Raw genomic sequence first — 13,113 nt, 5'->3', positions numbered from 1 at the left:
GATCTCTGCTTTGATCCCCAGCTGTTAGAGTTGTGTGTATTCCCTGTCTGATGCTACCAGTTGACACAGATTTCATCTATTGCATCAACAGCGTTTTTCATCTTTCACAAATCTGACACACCCTAACTTTTCACCTAAAACATATCAGTGGATTTATAGACCAGCAGTGTTAAATCCACCCTTAGACATTGTAATTGCCTCTCTGAATTTCCCACAGAGTGGGTGTTAATATAGTTCTGGGAAAGATTTTAGCATGCGAGTTGCATATATCAAAATCTCTGAAACTGAACTTGCTCAGCTGCTGTTTTGCAATGTTTAAACAAGCTGACAAATTTTTGACATCCTGGTGTTACATTTTATGGACTGATAAAATCTTAGGACTTTCTTGCTGGCTTTTCTCCTGGTATTTTTGTGTGAACTGGGGAATGGTCATACATAGGGCTTCCTTGGATCTTGACTTGCAGGGAGGGGACCAAGTCCAAACCCAAGAGCAGGGCTGGGACTCAATGCAGCAGCATTTCTCATTTTTCCTTTTGGTCTTACTGCTGTCAAAAACTAGCAGGGACTGTGGATGGGGGATGTGCCCGTCACTTCCCAAATACAGCATGAGGAACCCTTCAGTCACCTGGGACCCAAAACGGGGCAGATGAAGGATCTTAAAAAAGGTGGCCAAAAAACAGAGGGATAGGAGAAATGGGGTCAAAAATGGAAGGAGTCATGAGAGAGTGGGAGGGGAGAACAATAAGGCCAAGCAGATTGGGTATAGGGAAAGGGGTAGGTAAAAAGAGAGGGAAGAGAAGGAGAACGAAAAACCTGAGGAGATGTGGTAAAAAGTTGAGGAGAGCACAAACATGGGGGAGAGGGTGATAAAACAGGGAGAATGTGAAAGAAAAGAGATTGGAAATAAACATAGCTGGAGAGAGTGACAGAAATGGGGTTAGAAGAAAATTGCCAGATAATGGGCAGACATAAATTGAAGGTTTAAGCCGCATAAGAGGGAAGCCGGGGGGGGAACAGAGCTGCAGGGCCCAGTGGGAATGAGAGTATGTGGCTGTCATAAGGATTCCCACATCACCAAATCCAAGCATTCAAAAATCATATCAGTGTCTCATCATAAATTTGGCTTAAAAAATAAGTAGACTTTTAAAAGAGAATAATTTACCCTTCTGTTTTTGTGAACATTTGGGGTTCACTCATGTCACACTTTCAAGCTTTCTCTGCATCTATGAGGGCTAGAAATGCTATTTTAAATGAAAGCTGGAATTCTTTAAGAAACACACCAAATATCACGAGGCTTGTGATGAAATTGCAAGAGCTCCCAATACTGGGGACCTGCTTCTTCTCTTGACTCAAGCCAAACACTAGCTCTGGCCCTATGCTTACAGGTAGGAAATCAATTAAAAGTATTTTCCAAATTACAAAAGGGCTGTCTTTTTATGTAAAAGCTCTTCGTGCTGTTTGTTAATTACACTAAATACTTCATCTTTGAAGCATAGACCCCAAGGACATTCGAGTAACATGAATTCTAGAAACCAAGTGTAAGATGCCCTAGCATACGCTTAGCTATCATATAATATGTTTTCACTTGACTTCAGTACAATCCTTTGATGTCTGAGGTTATTTGTAGAGCTGGTCAGCAACTAGCATTCCCAGTTCATGGAATTTGTTTTTGTTCCAAACTGGAATAAAACCTCCAATTTTGAAATTTCCTATGAAACAAAAAATTTTAGAAAAAACATTCAAGTCAATCAAAACATTTGTTTCAATTTTTAACCTTTTTTATTTTCTTTTAACATTTTCATTTTTAAAAGTATTTTAATGTAAAAAGTGTGAGTCATTTTGAAACAAAAAACTAAATTGATTTATATGGTGAAAACATTCCATTCTGACCCACTGAAATGCTTTTAATTTTTTTTCTAAAAAATTGTCAAAATTTGCTGCAGAATGTTTCAATTTCAAGGAATCAGCATTTTCCAGGGGAAAAGCATTCCGTCAGACAATTTTCAACCAGGTCTAGTTGTCTGAGTTCTTATCCACCCACACATACAAACCCCTGCCTCCAAAAAATTAAAATAATTATTTGGTGGTTGCACCTATTAGACATTTTTCACAATAATTGAATTTTAATAAACTGGGTGTGTTGAAAGCGACTGTCATAAAAATTGTTGACTAGATCATGGAACACACACGAACAACAATCTCAAATATGATCCAAGTCCATTGTTTTTAAGTAATTAGTTTAAATTATTCTATAAAGTTTCAGTGCAATAAAATCACATATTTAATCCAATTTCTCTCACTTGTGGCTTTCATAATAAAGTAAATATGAACGAAGAATACCTTTTTAAACCTTTCTTCAATCAAAAAGAGAAAAAATGCTGTCTCTAGCTATTGGATTGCTATTGGAAGCTATGTCTACACTTAAAATGCTACAACAGCTAGCTGCCCCGCTATAGCGTTTCAGCGTAGACGCTTACTACAGCGATGGGAGGGGTACTCCTAGAGGTAAGATTCAGCCCACTTCCTCCTTTATCCCTCTTTGCCCTACCCTCTCAATGCTCTTTTCACTCACCTGCTGAAGGAGTATTGTGTCCACAGCCCCTGCTCTCTCACTGAGCCTGAGACATGGTGTGGGAATCCCGAAAATGCTTTGGACACTAAATGTGGCCTAATTGCCAAAGCGCGTGGCTCTTTCAGTTGCCATTAACATCACAGGGAGCTGAAGATGCTCGGCAGTTTTGGAAATCAGGTCCAATTTGTTTAGGAGCTTTGGGTATGTATTTTTGCAAACCCTGACCATAGGTAAAATGGAACTGAGCTAGGTGAAGATACTTTGTGAGGAACAGAAAAATGTGGAAAATAATGCCTACACACAACTGCTTGAACAGAAAAACCAAGAAAAATAGGTCATCCTTATGGAACTAATGATTATATTCTGAAGTTAATTCCAGCATATACACTGAGACACTTCAGCCTTATTGCAGGCTAACTCACTCCCAAAAGTGAGGAGGCTTATTCACAGGCCTGAATTGCCAGGCACCTACAGCCAGTTCAGGCTGATGTGGGTGGTGAATTAACCCTGATCCACTCTCATAAAAAAACACCACCATTGTATAGATACACACTCCCCAGCCCCTGTCCCAGATCTGTAATAGCTAAGCCACCTTACCTGGCAGATGCTACATCTGTATCATCCAAATGACTTTTACCTAGTTTATCTGCACACCATCCTCACAGGAAAGAACAATAAATCAGAGCATGCAGTCATCCTCTCACTTGAGGCACCCCAGCTGCATGAACTCCACAAACTTCTCTGGAAACTTTCTCACTGGGGTGAATATTTAAAAAAATTCGGAGCAAATTTTGTAAGCTGAAAAAAATTCATTACCTGCTACATGGAATGACCCATCTCTCACTTTATAAATATACCTGAGTTTACAAACTCCATAAATGGGTTTTCATTTCTTTTTAATCAACATACAAGCCTAGTTTTGTGCTAAGATGTACCTAACTGGGTGTCATTTTAAGATCTCCTTGTCCACTGTTGGCTATTATTGGACTTAAATTGAAAAGACCAAATGTTCTTGGATACAGGACTCCTGAGTTAGATACCCTGCTTTACCACAGACTCCATGATCTTGGGCAGGTCACTTAAGCCGAAATTTGGCTTTAATTTCTCTATCTCAGTTTCCATTTTTGGAAAATGGGCATCAACTGATGCTTTGATACTTAATCAATTAGTACCTGAAAAAGCTCTTTAAAATCCTCTGAAAAAAGCTCTCATACAATCACTTAATCAAGTCCTAATGTAAAAGCATGTGGTCTTAGTTTAAGAATATCGCCTTTTCCCTGTGTGCCATGCACCAGTCTGCTGCTGCACTTCATTGATTCTATGTGCACAAAGGCCCCAATCCTGCAAATACTTAAGCACATGCATTAATTTAATCAATAAGACAACCTGTGTGCTTAAATTTAAGCACCTTTGTAAATGTTTGCAGTATTAGGGTTTGAGACTGTGTAAGTCGAGATGAAAGTGTTAAGGCATTTACAGCAACAAATTCTGATCTATAAAGATCTGAAGACTTTTTTTTTTTTTTAACTAGCTACTGCCAGCTCCAGGAATTTTTCATTCATTCTTCACTGTGTATTAACTACATGCAAAACAGTGCTGCAAATCTAAGTACCCTGGGGAACAGTTAGTCTGTGTGTGTTAGATTAGATGAAACCAAAAAAGTCTCATTCAGTTGAGAGGAAGATATATTCTGTGAAGGGTTCATTTTAAAATACTTTTTCTCACTTTTTTTAAACGAGACTTTATGTGTTTTTCAAAGGGGAATTTAAAATTCCCTATATTTTATTGTTCATAATTCTGCTGCATTCAAAATACACCCATATGAGACATAGCTTTGCTTGTACCATTTATATGTAGAGTTGCAATATAAATAATAACTTATACACTGTTGAGATCCACAGGCAGCATGAATATAACATTTAAAACCTTGATTCAGTGAGACCTGTCCCTGTTTAAAAGAGGCTGACAGGCTGCTTCTGGGGAGGGGAGGGAAGTGAAATGAGCCCTGCCCTGGCCTGCAGCCAGATTCCAACTACAGGTTAAAGCATTTCTCTCTTCTGAAATTATGGGGCAATATAAAGAACCTGAGCATACTTGGGAACATCAACATGCTGTTCTACGGATTCCTGCTATCTTGGTGCTAATAAACATCCTCAGAAGAGAGTTTTCACCCTCACATTTACAAGGAAGAACTGGGACAACTGCTAACTGTAAGTAGTAAGGTACTTTATAGCTTTTCTGCATCTTTTGTGATCAGGATTGCAGTGGGGAAGCTAAAGATGAACCCACTATATTTAGACCTAGTTAGACATAATCCTGAGCATATTTACATTGATCATATACAAGTCTTGAGTGAATCTCTCAAAATAGCCTCTACAAATTGAGAAAAACAGAAAGAGGGATGTAATCAATAATGAAAACAAATTTCTGACTGGGATCTCCATATAGCACTTAAAATGCAGTGAGCATTTTCTAACACTGTCTGATGGTGATGAATGCACTGATGCCAAAAGTGGTTTTAAAAAGAGATTTTATGTAATATCCTGCTTGTGAAAGGAAGTTCCTTGAGGAACTGTTGCCCCTTTTGATCCAAGCAGCTAGTCAGAGTTTGGGGCTCTGAGGATGTTCCAACTGGGAGTAGAAATTGAGCAGCTGGGCAGTTCCTTAGCTGTAGCCTCCCCATGCAGAGCTGATCACACCATCTGTATGTACTGCAGCTGGGTGTGTCTCTACCTGTATGTGTGCTGAAGCCTGAGAGAGGGCTTGGCAGGCTGGTCACAGCAGTGCAGTATAAAGGGAACCCAAGCTGGTGACTCAGGGGAGCTCAGTGGTACCCCAGTTCCAGGTGGCACCCCAGGGGTAACCAATCTCACACACAACCTGCTCACAATACCCAGTTGAATTCCCACCCACCTGGTGCTAGCTTCTGGGCTCACTCTATTAAGCTTTGTTTGACGTGTGGCCACTTACAACTGACTTAAGGAGGACTCATTCACTCATCAGCTTAAAGAGGTTTTAACTTGTAACACCACCTCAAACCTCAGCTTTGTCGATCATCCCAATGAGGCCTAAAGTGGTGAAACATGATAACCCATCCCAAATAGAAAGAAAATAAATAATTTAACAAATTACAGCTGATACAAACTTAACTATTTACATATGTACAGTGTCTTTCTCTCAGGGTAGTTTCACACTATCAACATAAAAAAAATTATTCTTTGGGGCTTTTCTCTCCCTGGCTTTCCTTTCAGTGTTCTCCTGAGGCATGTCTATTGTTTCTGTGGAACTTGTTGGCTGTGACAGTTCCTGTCCATTCTGGTCAAGTGAGGGACTGGTTACCGTCACAACTTTCCCAGCATCAGTATCCACAGTCACATGCTCAGATTTGGAGGGCAGCCATGCTGAAATCCCTCCTCTGCTGATATCGCCTTACTTAGTCCTTATGGATAACTTTTTGTCCTGTGACAAAACAGCTGTATCCTGTGCACCTCTTTGTTTTTACTATTGTATAAGGTTCCTCCCCAGGTTTATTCAGCCTAGTGATTCTACTCTTCCTCCACCTAGTATTGTGTCTGTTTCCCCCATATTTGGAAGGGAGGATTAAGTTTGCTTTCAGGCCAGACTTGGGGATGGTCTACAGTAGAGAATTAGATCAACCCAGTTATGTCACTTAATGGTTTGAAACCCACCTGAGCAAAATAGTTAAGCCAGCCTAAGTCCCTGTGTAGACAGCACTAGGTCTGACTTAGCTACTGTTTCTTCAGAAGGTGAATTACTATGCCAAAGGGAAAAGTTTCAAGTGTAGACAAGCCCTAAGAGAAATAGGCTTGTGTGTCACCTCTCTGTCTGGGCAGAATGAATAGAATTGTTAAGAAACTGGTTGAAACGGACCCAGATCAATAAGGGGTCCTGAGAGACCATGTAAGCTCCAATGACTCATGAATCATCTCTCAACAGTGGGAGGTGCTGGCCAGGGTGCTTGGGAACTCAGTATGGCCCTGCCTGGAAACAACCAATAGACATGTCTAACAGGAAATAAAGTATGGGTTCTGGAAGAAGCTGTAGCTTTGACCAGGGCAGACTGGGAGGCTCCCAATAGGACTAAGTAATAACTAGACTATACCTGACAGGTGTATGTCTACCTGTTCTTAAATACCTCCAGTGATGAGATTCCACAATCTTTCTAGGCAATTTATTCCAGAGCTTAATTACCCTGACAGTTAGGAAGTTTTCTTGTCTGTTCTCAGGCTCTTCTGGATGGTCTCTCCCCCTACACCTGATCACCATACCCAGTCAAACCCCGCACCCAGTTAGGGCTAGTTTCCCAGCCGACTCTATTAGGCTTTGTTTTAGGGGTGGCCCCTTATCTGTCTCTTTCAGTTGACTTAAATGGAAGAGACAAAGAAGATGAGGTAATATCTTTTATTGGCTCAACTTCTGTTGATGAGAGAGACGAGCTTTCGAGCTACACAGAGCTCTTCCTCTCTTAAATGGGAGAGTTATTCACACATCAGTTTAAAGAGGTTTTAATTCAACCCATAACAAGATTTCACTGAAGTTATAAAGAACCAACTTGCTGCCCTGAAATGAGATTGTTTGGAATATGTGGTAGGTTTGAAACTAAGGGCAGGTCTACACTTAAAATGCTGCACCAATGCAGCTGTAATGCTGTAGTGCTTAAGTGAAGACACTCCTATGCCGACAGGAAAGCTTCTCCCATCAGTGCAGTTAATCCACCTCCCTGAGAGGCGGTAGCTATGTCAGCGGGAGAAGTTTTCCCATAGCGCTGTCTACAGGTGGAGCCTGGTAGGCATAACTATAGTACTCAGGGATATGGATTTTTCACACCCCTGAGAGAGGTAGTTATACCTATAATAGCGTAGTGTAGACCTGGCCTAACAGATCACCTGGCATGATATAACAACCCAGCTTTCGGTCTGTCCTTGTGGTAGGCAAAGGGAAAAGAAGAGTTTTACCCTGTTTAAAGTTATAAGCAGTGGTGAGCTGGAGCCGGTTTGCACTGGTTCGCGTGAACCGGTTGTTAAATTTTGAAGCCGGTTTAGAACCAGTTGTTAAAGGGGTGGGGAAGCTCAAGCAGGACGGACAGGATGTGGCCCACGGGACCGTCCTGTCCGTCCCGCCTGAGCTCTCAGCTGGGGAGGCTCCCATGTGAATTTTTACTGACCCGGCGACACTCCGAGACTTCGGCGGCGGGTCCTTCGCTCGCTCCGGGTCTTCAGCAGCATTTCGGCGGCGGGTCCTTCAGTGCCGCTGAAGACCCAGAGGGACTGAACAACATGCTGCTGAAGACCCAGAGCAAATGAAGGAACTGGTTCTTGAGCGTCTGGCAGCTCATCACTGGTTATAAGGTAGCTTATTTTCACAATGTACAAATCATGATAGTTCCCCTTTGGGGGGCAAGGGGACTATTTTCTTTTTCCTAATACTACTTTAGGAGTTTGGGTGGTTTTCAGTTTTGTCTCTATAATATCAGCACACTTTCTCATGATATCCTGGGTGTAAAATCACCATCCAGAGCTTAGAATTTGTACTCTGTTACACCAATGTTACACTGTTGTAACTCCATGGATTCCAGTGACGTGACACTGGTGTTCAGTTGGTGTAACAGAGTGGAAAATCTGCCACATGATTTCCTGGATTTTAAATTTAAAAAAAGATCTTGCCAACCAAAGGCATGACAAGTAAATGAGTCAAAGATAGCAGTAGTTTGTAACTTAACCTACTACAGACCAGATTCTCAAATGCATTCTGGTCTCTTTGCGCCATTCTATAAGCGCTGACTATACTGCAATTGGAGGCGTGACTCCAGTTCACAGAAAGTATGTATTCACGTTCCTAGCCCACGCTGAAGCCAGAGCCACTGCATTTTCACTGCTATTTTTAGTGAACTAGCTAGATTAAATCTAGCACTGGTATGCTTATGCAAGCTCCATAACACACCACTGCATGCAATATAGACCTACCCAGAGACAGCATATCCATTTTCTACATCGTGATTGGGAGGTGGCATGGCTGCAGCAATAACAGGGCAAGACCAACCCTGAATATCAGCAAGCCAGAGCAGATTCTGCAACATTCCCACCAAACCCCTCCAAGGTGACACTCGGCACAGCCTTTATTCATATCTCCGAGAATCATAAAGTGATGTAGAACACAGTTCTCCTCTCTCACTATTTTTACGCTGATGTAATTCAGCTGACTTTGATGGAGTTAGTCTGGATTTATATTTGGGTGAATGAGAGGAGAACCTTGCCTGTGACTTCTGGTGAGGTGAATAATCAAAACTAATGAAGTAGGTATTGATGCATGTAATGCAGAAGTCAATATTTACCTCAAGGGACAAGAAATCTTAATAATGCAGCCTTCCTTAAAATGTTTATTTTTTGTAATTGATATTACTACAGTATTTGCATACTAAAATATAGAGAATACCATGCTCATGTTTCCAATTTTGTCCTTGAAAACTAGATAACTTTTAAAAACTTTCACTGTATATTCCCTGAAACAAGAACTCAAGATATGTTATTAGGCTACTTGTCTGTCCATGTCCTCACCACCATGTTCCCTTCGCCTTTCATTCCTAGGAAAATACACATTGTTATTGTGCAAGGGCAAGGAATTTTCCACTTTATAAACTCTAGCACGTTAAATGAGAATGCATTGCACCATATTGTATTGGCTTTAATAATTTCAATTACAAATTTACAAGTGTCTCAGTAAGTTTGTTAGACACATTAGGGTTCACTCTCAGGCTTGGTCTACACTAGCAACTTCTGTCGATATAACTACATTGCTCAGAGGTGTAGAAAATCCGGACCCCGAGCGACAGAATTATACTGACCTAACACCCAATGTAATAGCATTATATCAAGGGGAGGGCTTCTTAAGTGAATTACTTACACCCCCCAGGAGAAGCTCTCCCATCAGCGTAGGTAGCATCTTCACTAAAGCACTACAGCATTGCAGCTACATTGATGCAGCTACATTTGATGCAGCTGCATGGCTGCAGCCTTTTAAGTAGACAAGCCCTCAGACTGAAGGATGAATACAAGCAACTCCAATAATAAAAAGAGTTAATACTTAGCACCTACAGCTGTCTAGCATGGCACATTTCCAAGCCCTTAAACATCTAATACATCTTAACTCCTTATTTCTAATGAGATTTATCTGTTTATTGATGTGAGAATAGACTCTGTTTCAACATATTGGCATACAGGGTGGATAAAAATCGATAATTTTTTTGTTTAAATTGGATTTTTTTTATAAAATATTTTTTGAGGAAAAAACCTAGCTAAAGATAGTTTTAATTAAGATACATTATAGCTCAAAGGTATCTCATCATGGAATAGGGATTATAAATTCTAATTCTATAGTATGAGAAAATATATTCGTGTAATGTTTAAGAAACATTTTGTAAATGAGTTCCAATAGTTCATGGATTAGGGACCCAATCATATGGGGTTCAATAGGCTTCTGTATAGATTATTTAGGTTAATCTTTCTATCTACCCAATGGGACTCAGAGCTCAGTCTAGAAGATACCATCAGAGATGCTTAGTTTTGCAGTTCTCAGACTGTGGATTTGTGTCTCCAGAGGTAACATGCTTGTTAACAGCAAAAATGTTTTTAAATAAATAATATGTAGAGGTGAGAAATAACAGACCTCAACTCTATTGTCCCTCTGCAAATTTGTGTACACTGAGTCAATCCCTGACACCTCTCTAAAAGTACAAAGTTTCAGAAAGTTCAAAGAATAGAAGATTGTTAGGGGCAGAATAGATCTGGATAAGGAGAAGAAGTCTGGAGATAAATGTGAGAAGCGAGGGACATATGCTTGTCTTCTTAAAATATTATATGTTTGCTGTTGAAGAAAAAAATCCAGAATACTTAACATCGTTTTAGTAAAATAAAACAATTTAAATGTCTGTCTGGTGGTGGTCTCCTCCTAATACAGCATGGCAAGAAAATCCACCAAATATTAATGATTAACTTGTTGAACAGGAGATAGTTCACCTCCGAATGACTTCATAAATATCTGCTTCAATTACCTTTGGTAAATGAAATAACCAAACAATCATTCATTTTCTGATAAAGCTGTAAACTAATCTGAAAAGTTTTCAGAATAAATCACTGTTTAAAAATGTATAGTGTGTACCTTCTAAAAATGAAACCTACATCTAAGTTGTGAAAAATATGTATTAAGGTTATAACTACCAACAAGAATGCACTTTTATGTAGAAATTCATGATTAAATCGAGTCTTCCTGACTAATTATTTAAATCATGATTTAAATCAAATCCACCCTGTTGGCATGACTTTATTCTTAATTTTTACACTGTGTGTGTGTGGTAGGGAAGAAGCATAATGAAAGTGCTTGTCAAAGAAGCTGGGTGGGTAACTGGAGATAAATAAGGTGCCCGAGGCTGACTTAATGTGCTCTAACTTGCAAGTGTAGACAAGGCCTCTGTTAGTGTCGCCTCAGAACAGGCACAGCACAAGCAACAATGCAAACCTCCTGTGCCTGCACCATAACCTGGAGAGACCACCCTAGAAGTAACGGAATTCGTGTAATCTCCTTGCCCATTCAGTTGTGTTGTATCAACCAGGCAAGGTACTAACAATCTTCAACAGGACTTTATTTTCAAAGTGGAAACCTCTTTACCAAGCTGCTGCTGCACCCTCTGTAGCTTTCTCCCAGCCTCTCAACTCCTCCCCTGTCCTTCCTGTTTCCGGTCCTTTCAGACTCCCAACAGCCAGTGCTCCCAATTCTAATAATTACAAGCAACATCTAAACACCACAAGTTGTCATTCTGCTGAGGCTGCAAAGGTGTCAAGTGCAGTGGTGAATTTTATAATGAGAACAGATGCTAACAGAAACTGGACAGAGATTCCCTAAACTCATTTGCACAGGCAGTCATTAGATTATAACAACTTTTAATTATTATTATTATTATTATTAACAGTAAATTTTCCACATAATGGAAAAAAGTGATATATACAAGCAGTTTGGGACATTCTGTTATAGTCTTTTTGTCTTGATCACATATAAACTCATCCATTTTTTTTCTTGTATGCTATACTAATATTTATATAGGACATCAATATATGCAAATATTGTGAACCTTTTCAGGGTACAAAAGTTCCAATAAACTAATTTTTAAAATATTTTATAACTGATAAGCTGTTGGGCAACATTTGCAGAATGCCAGCATTTCTTTTCATTTCACATGAAATTTGTGATGAAAAAGAAAATGACTAACACTGAACATATCAATGAGCATTTATAATGGTTATTCTTTATACTGGGAAATTCTGCAACTAGTATTATGATTTATCTTTATGCCTTCTAAACAGGTTAGATAAAGAAAATCTTTGCAGTCATGAATGGAGTTTTGTAACCTGAAACTTAGTGGAATTATCTGCATGCCAGATCTCTCTGAAGGAATTTTCAAAATGGTCTCTCAATCTGTAGACATGATACAAACCAGTGCTGATGGGGTACTGCCCCACTGGAACCAATCATCAGACGGCAGACTGAATGAACAAGCTGGACCTCATCTTAAAAGCACAAAGGCATTGGTGACCGGAGGTGGAGGCTACTTTGGATACAACCTGGGGTGTGCTCTCACCAAATTAGGAATCACTGTTGTTCTTTTTGATATACAAAAGCCTAAATGGGAAGTTCCTAATGGAGCCATATATTTCCAGGTATGGTAAAATTACATTTTAACAACAATCAAATTTAAATAAATTGTTCTACTCTTGTGTACAACAGCAAGTTGTCATCTCAGCAGTTTTCATGGAACACAGAACTGTCATAAGTCATGTCAAAGACCTCATTAGAAAATATGTGCAAGATTTTCAGCTGGTGTAAATCAGTGTAGTTCCATCAAAATTAATGGAACACGGCCAGTTTACACCATCTGAGGATCAGGCTGTCAGAATCCACTAAACAATTTTTTCCCACATTTTAATTTAAAAAAAATTGCTGCGGGGTGTGTGTGTGTATATAAGATATAGCTATATCTTAAAATATATATAATCTATGAACTAATCACGGAAGGGTGACACTCTCATCTAGTGGTTAGAGTAGCAGGTTAGAAGTTGGAATGCCTGGATGGTCTATTCCTGGCATTGGAACTGCCGTGTGATCTTGCGCAATTCACTTCACCACTCTGTGTGCCTACACTTTAAACTGCAAACTGGTCAGATCCAATATTATTTATCTGACTCATGGAGTATTGTGAAATGTTTTGACAACTTGAGGTGCAAGATATATTACTTTATTTGCTCTGATAGTAATCTGAGTCACATCTCACCACCCAGCCATAGAACTTTCATATTTTTTTGTTATCCATCTAGAGGGATATAATCTACCCTAAAACTTTGCAAGGAACTAGCATTGATGTCAATTAAATAGCAAACGTCTAACAGAAACATGTTTAAAATAACCTGTTGGAGACCAGATTTTGTATGTTTTTAATAAACTGCAAATCTGAGATTTGATGTCTGATCCATTAT

The 13,113-nt window shown here is 39.6% G+C and overlaps 1 protein-coding gene across 1 annotated transcript in view; it reads left to right on the top strand.

Moving 5' to 3' along the window:
• The window catches only part of LOC140917995 (putative short-chain dehydrogenase/reductase family 42E member 2), a 46,236-nt gene that overhangs the window by 4,741 nt on the left and 28,382 nt on the right, over positions 1-13,113 (top strand). The window contains exons 2-3 of the mRNA XM_073361523.1: positions 4,594-4,782; positions 12,065-12,300. Of these exons, the coding sequence (XP_073217624.1) occupies positions 4,594-4,782; positions 12,065-12,300 (425 nt within the window). The remainder of the gene's footprint in view (positions 1-4,593; positions 4,783-12,064; positions 12,301-13,113) is intronic.

Source organism: Lepidochelys kempii, chromosome 10 (genome assembly GCF_965140285.1).
Source record: "Lepidochelys kempii isolate rLepKem1 chromosome 10, rLepKem1.hap1, whole genome shotgun sequence".
Lineage (NCBI taxonomy): Eukaryota > Metazoa > Chordata > Testudines > Cheloniidae > Lepidochelys > Lepidochelys kempii.
Note: the sequence above shows the minus strand (reverse complement) of the source record. Positions and strands in the feature narration are given on the sequence as shown.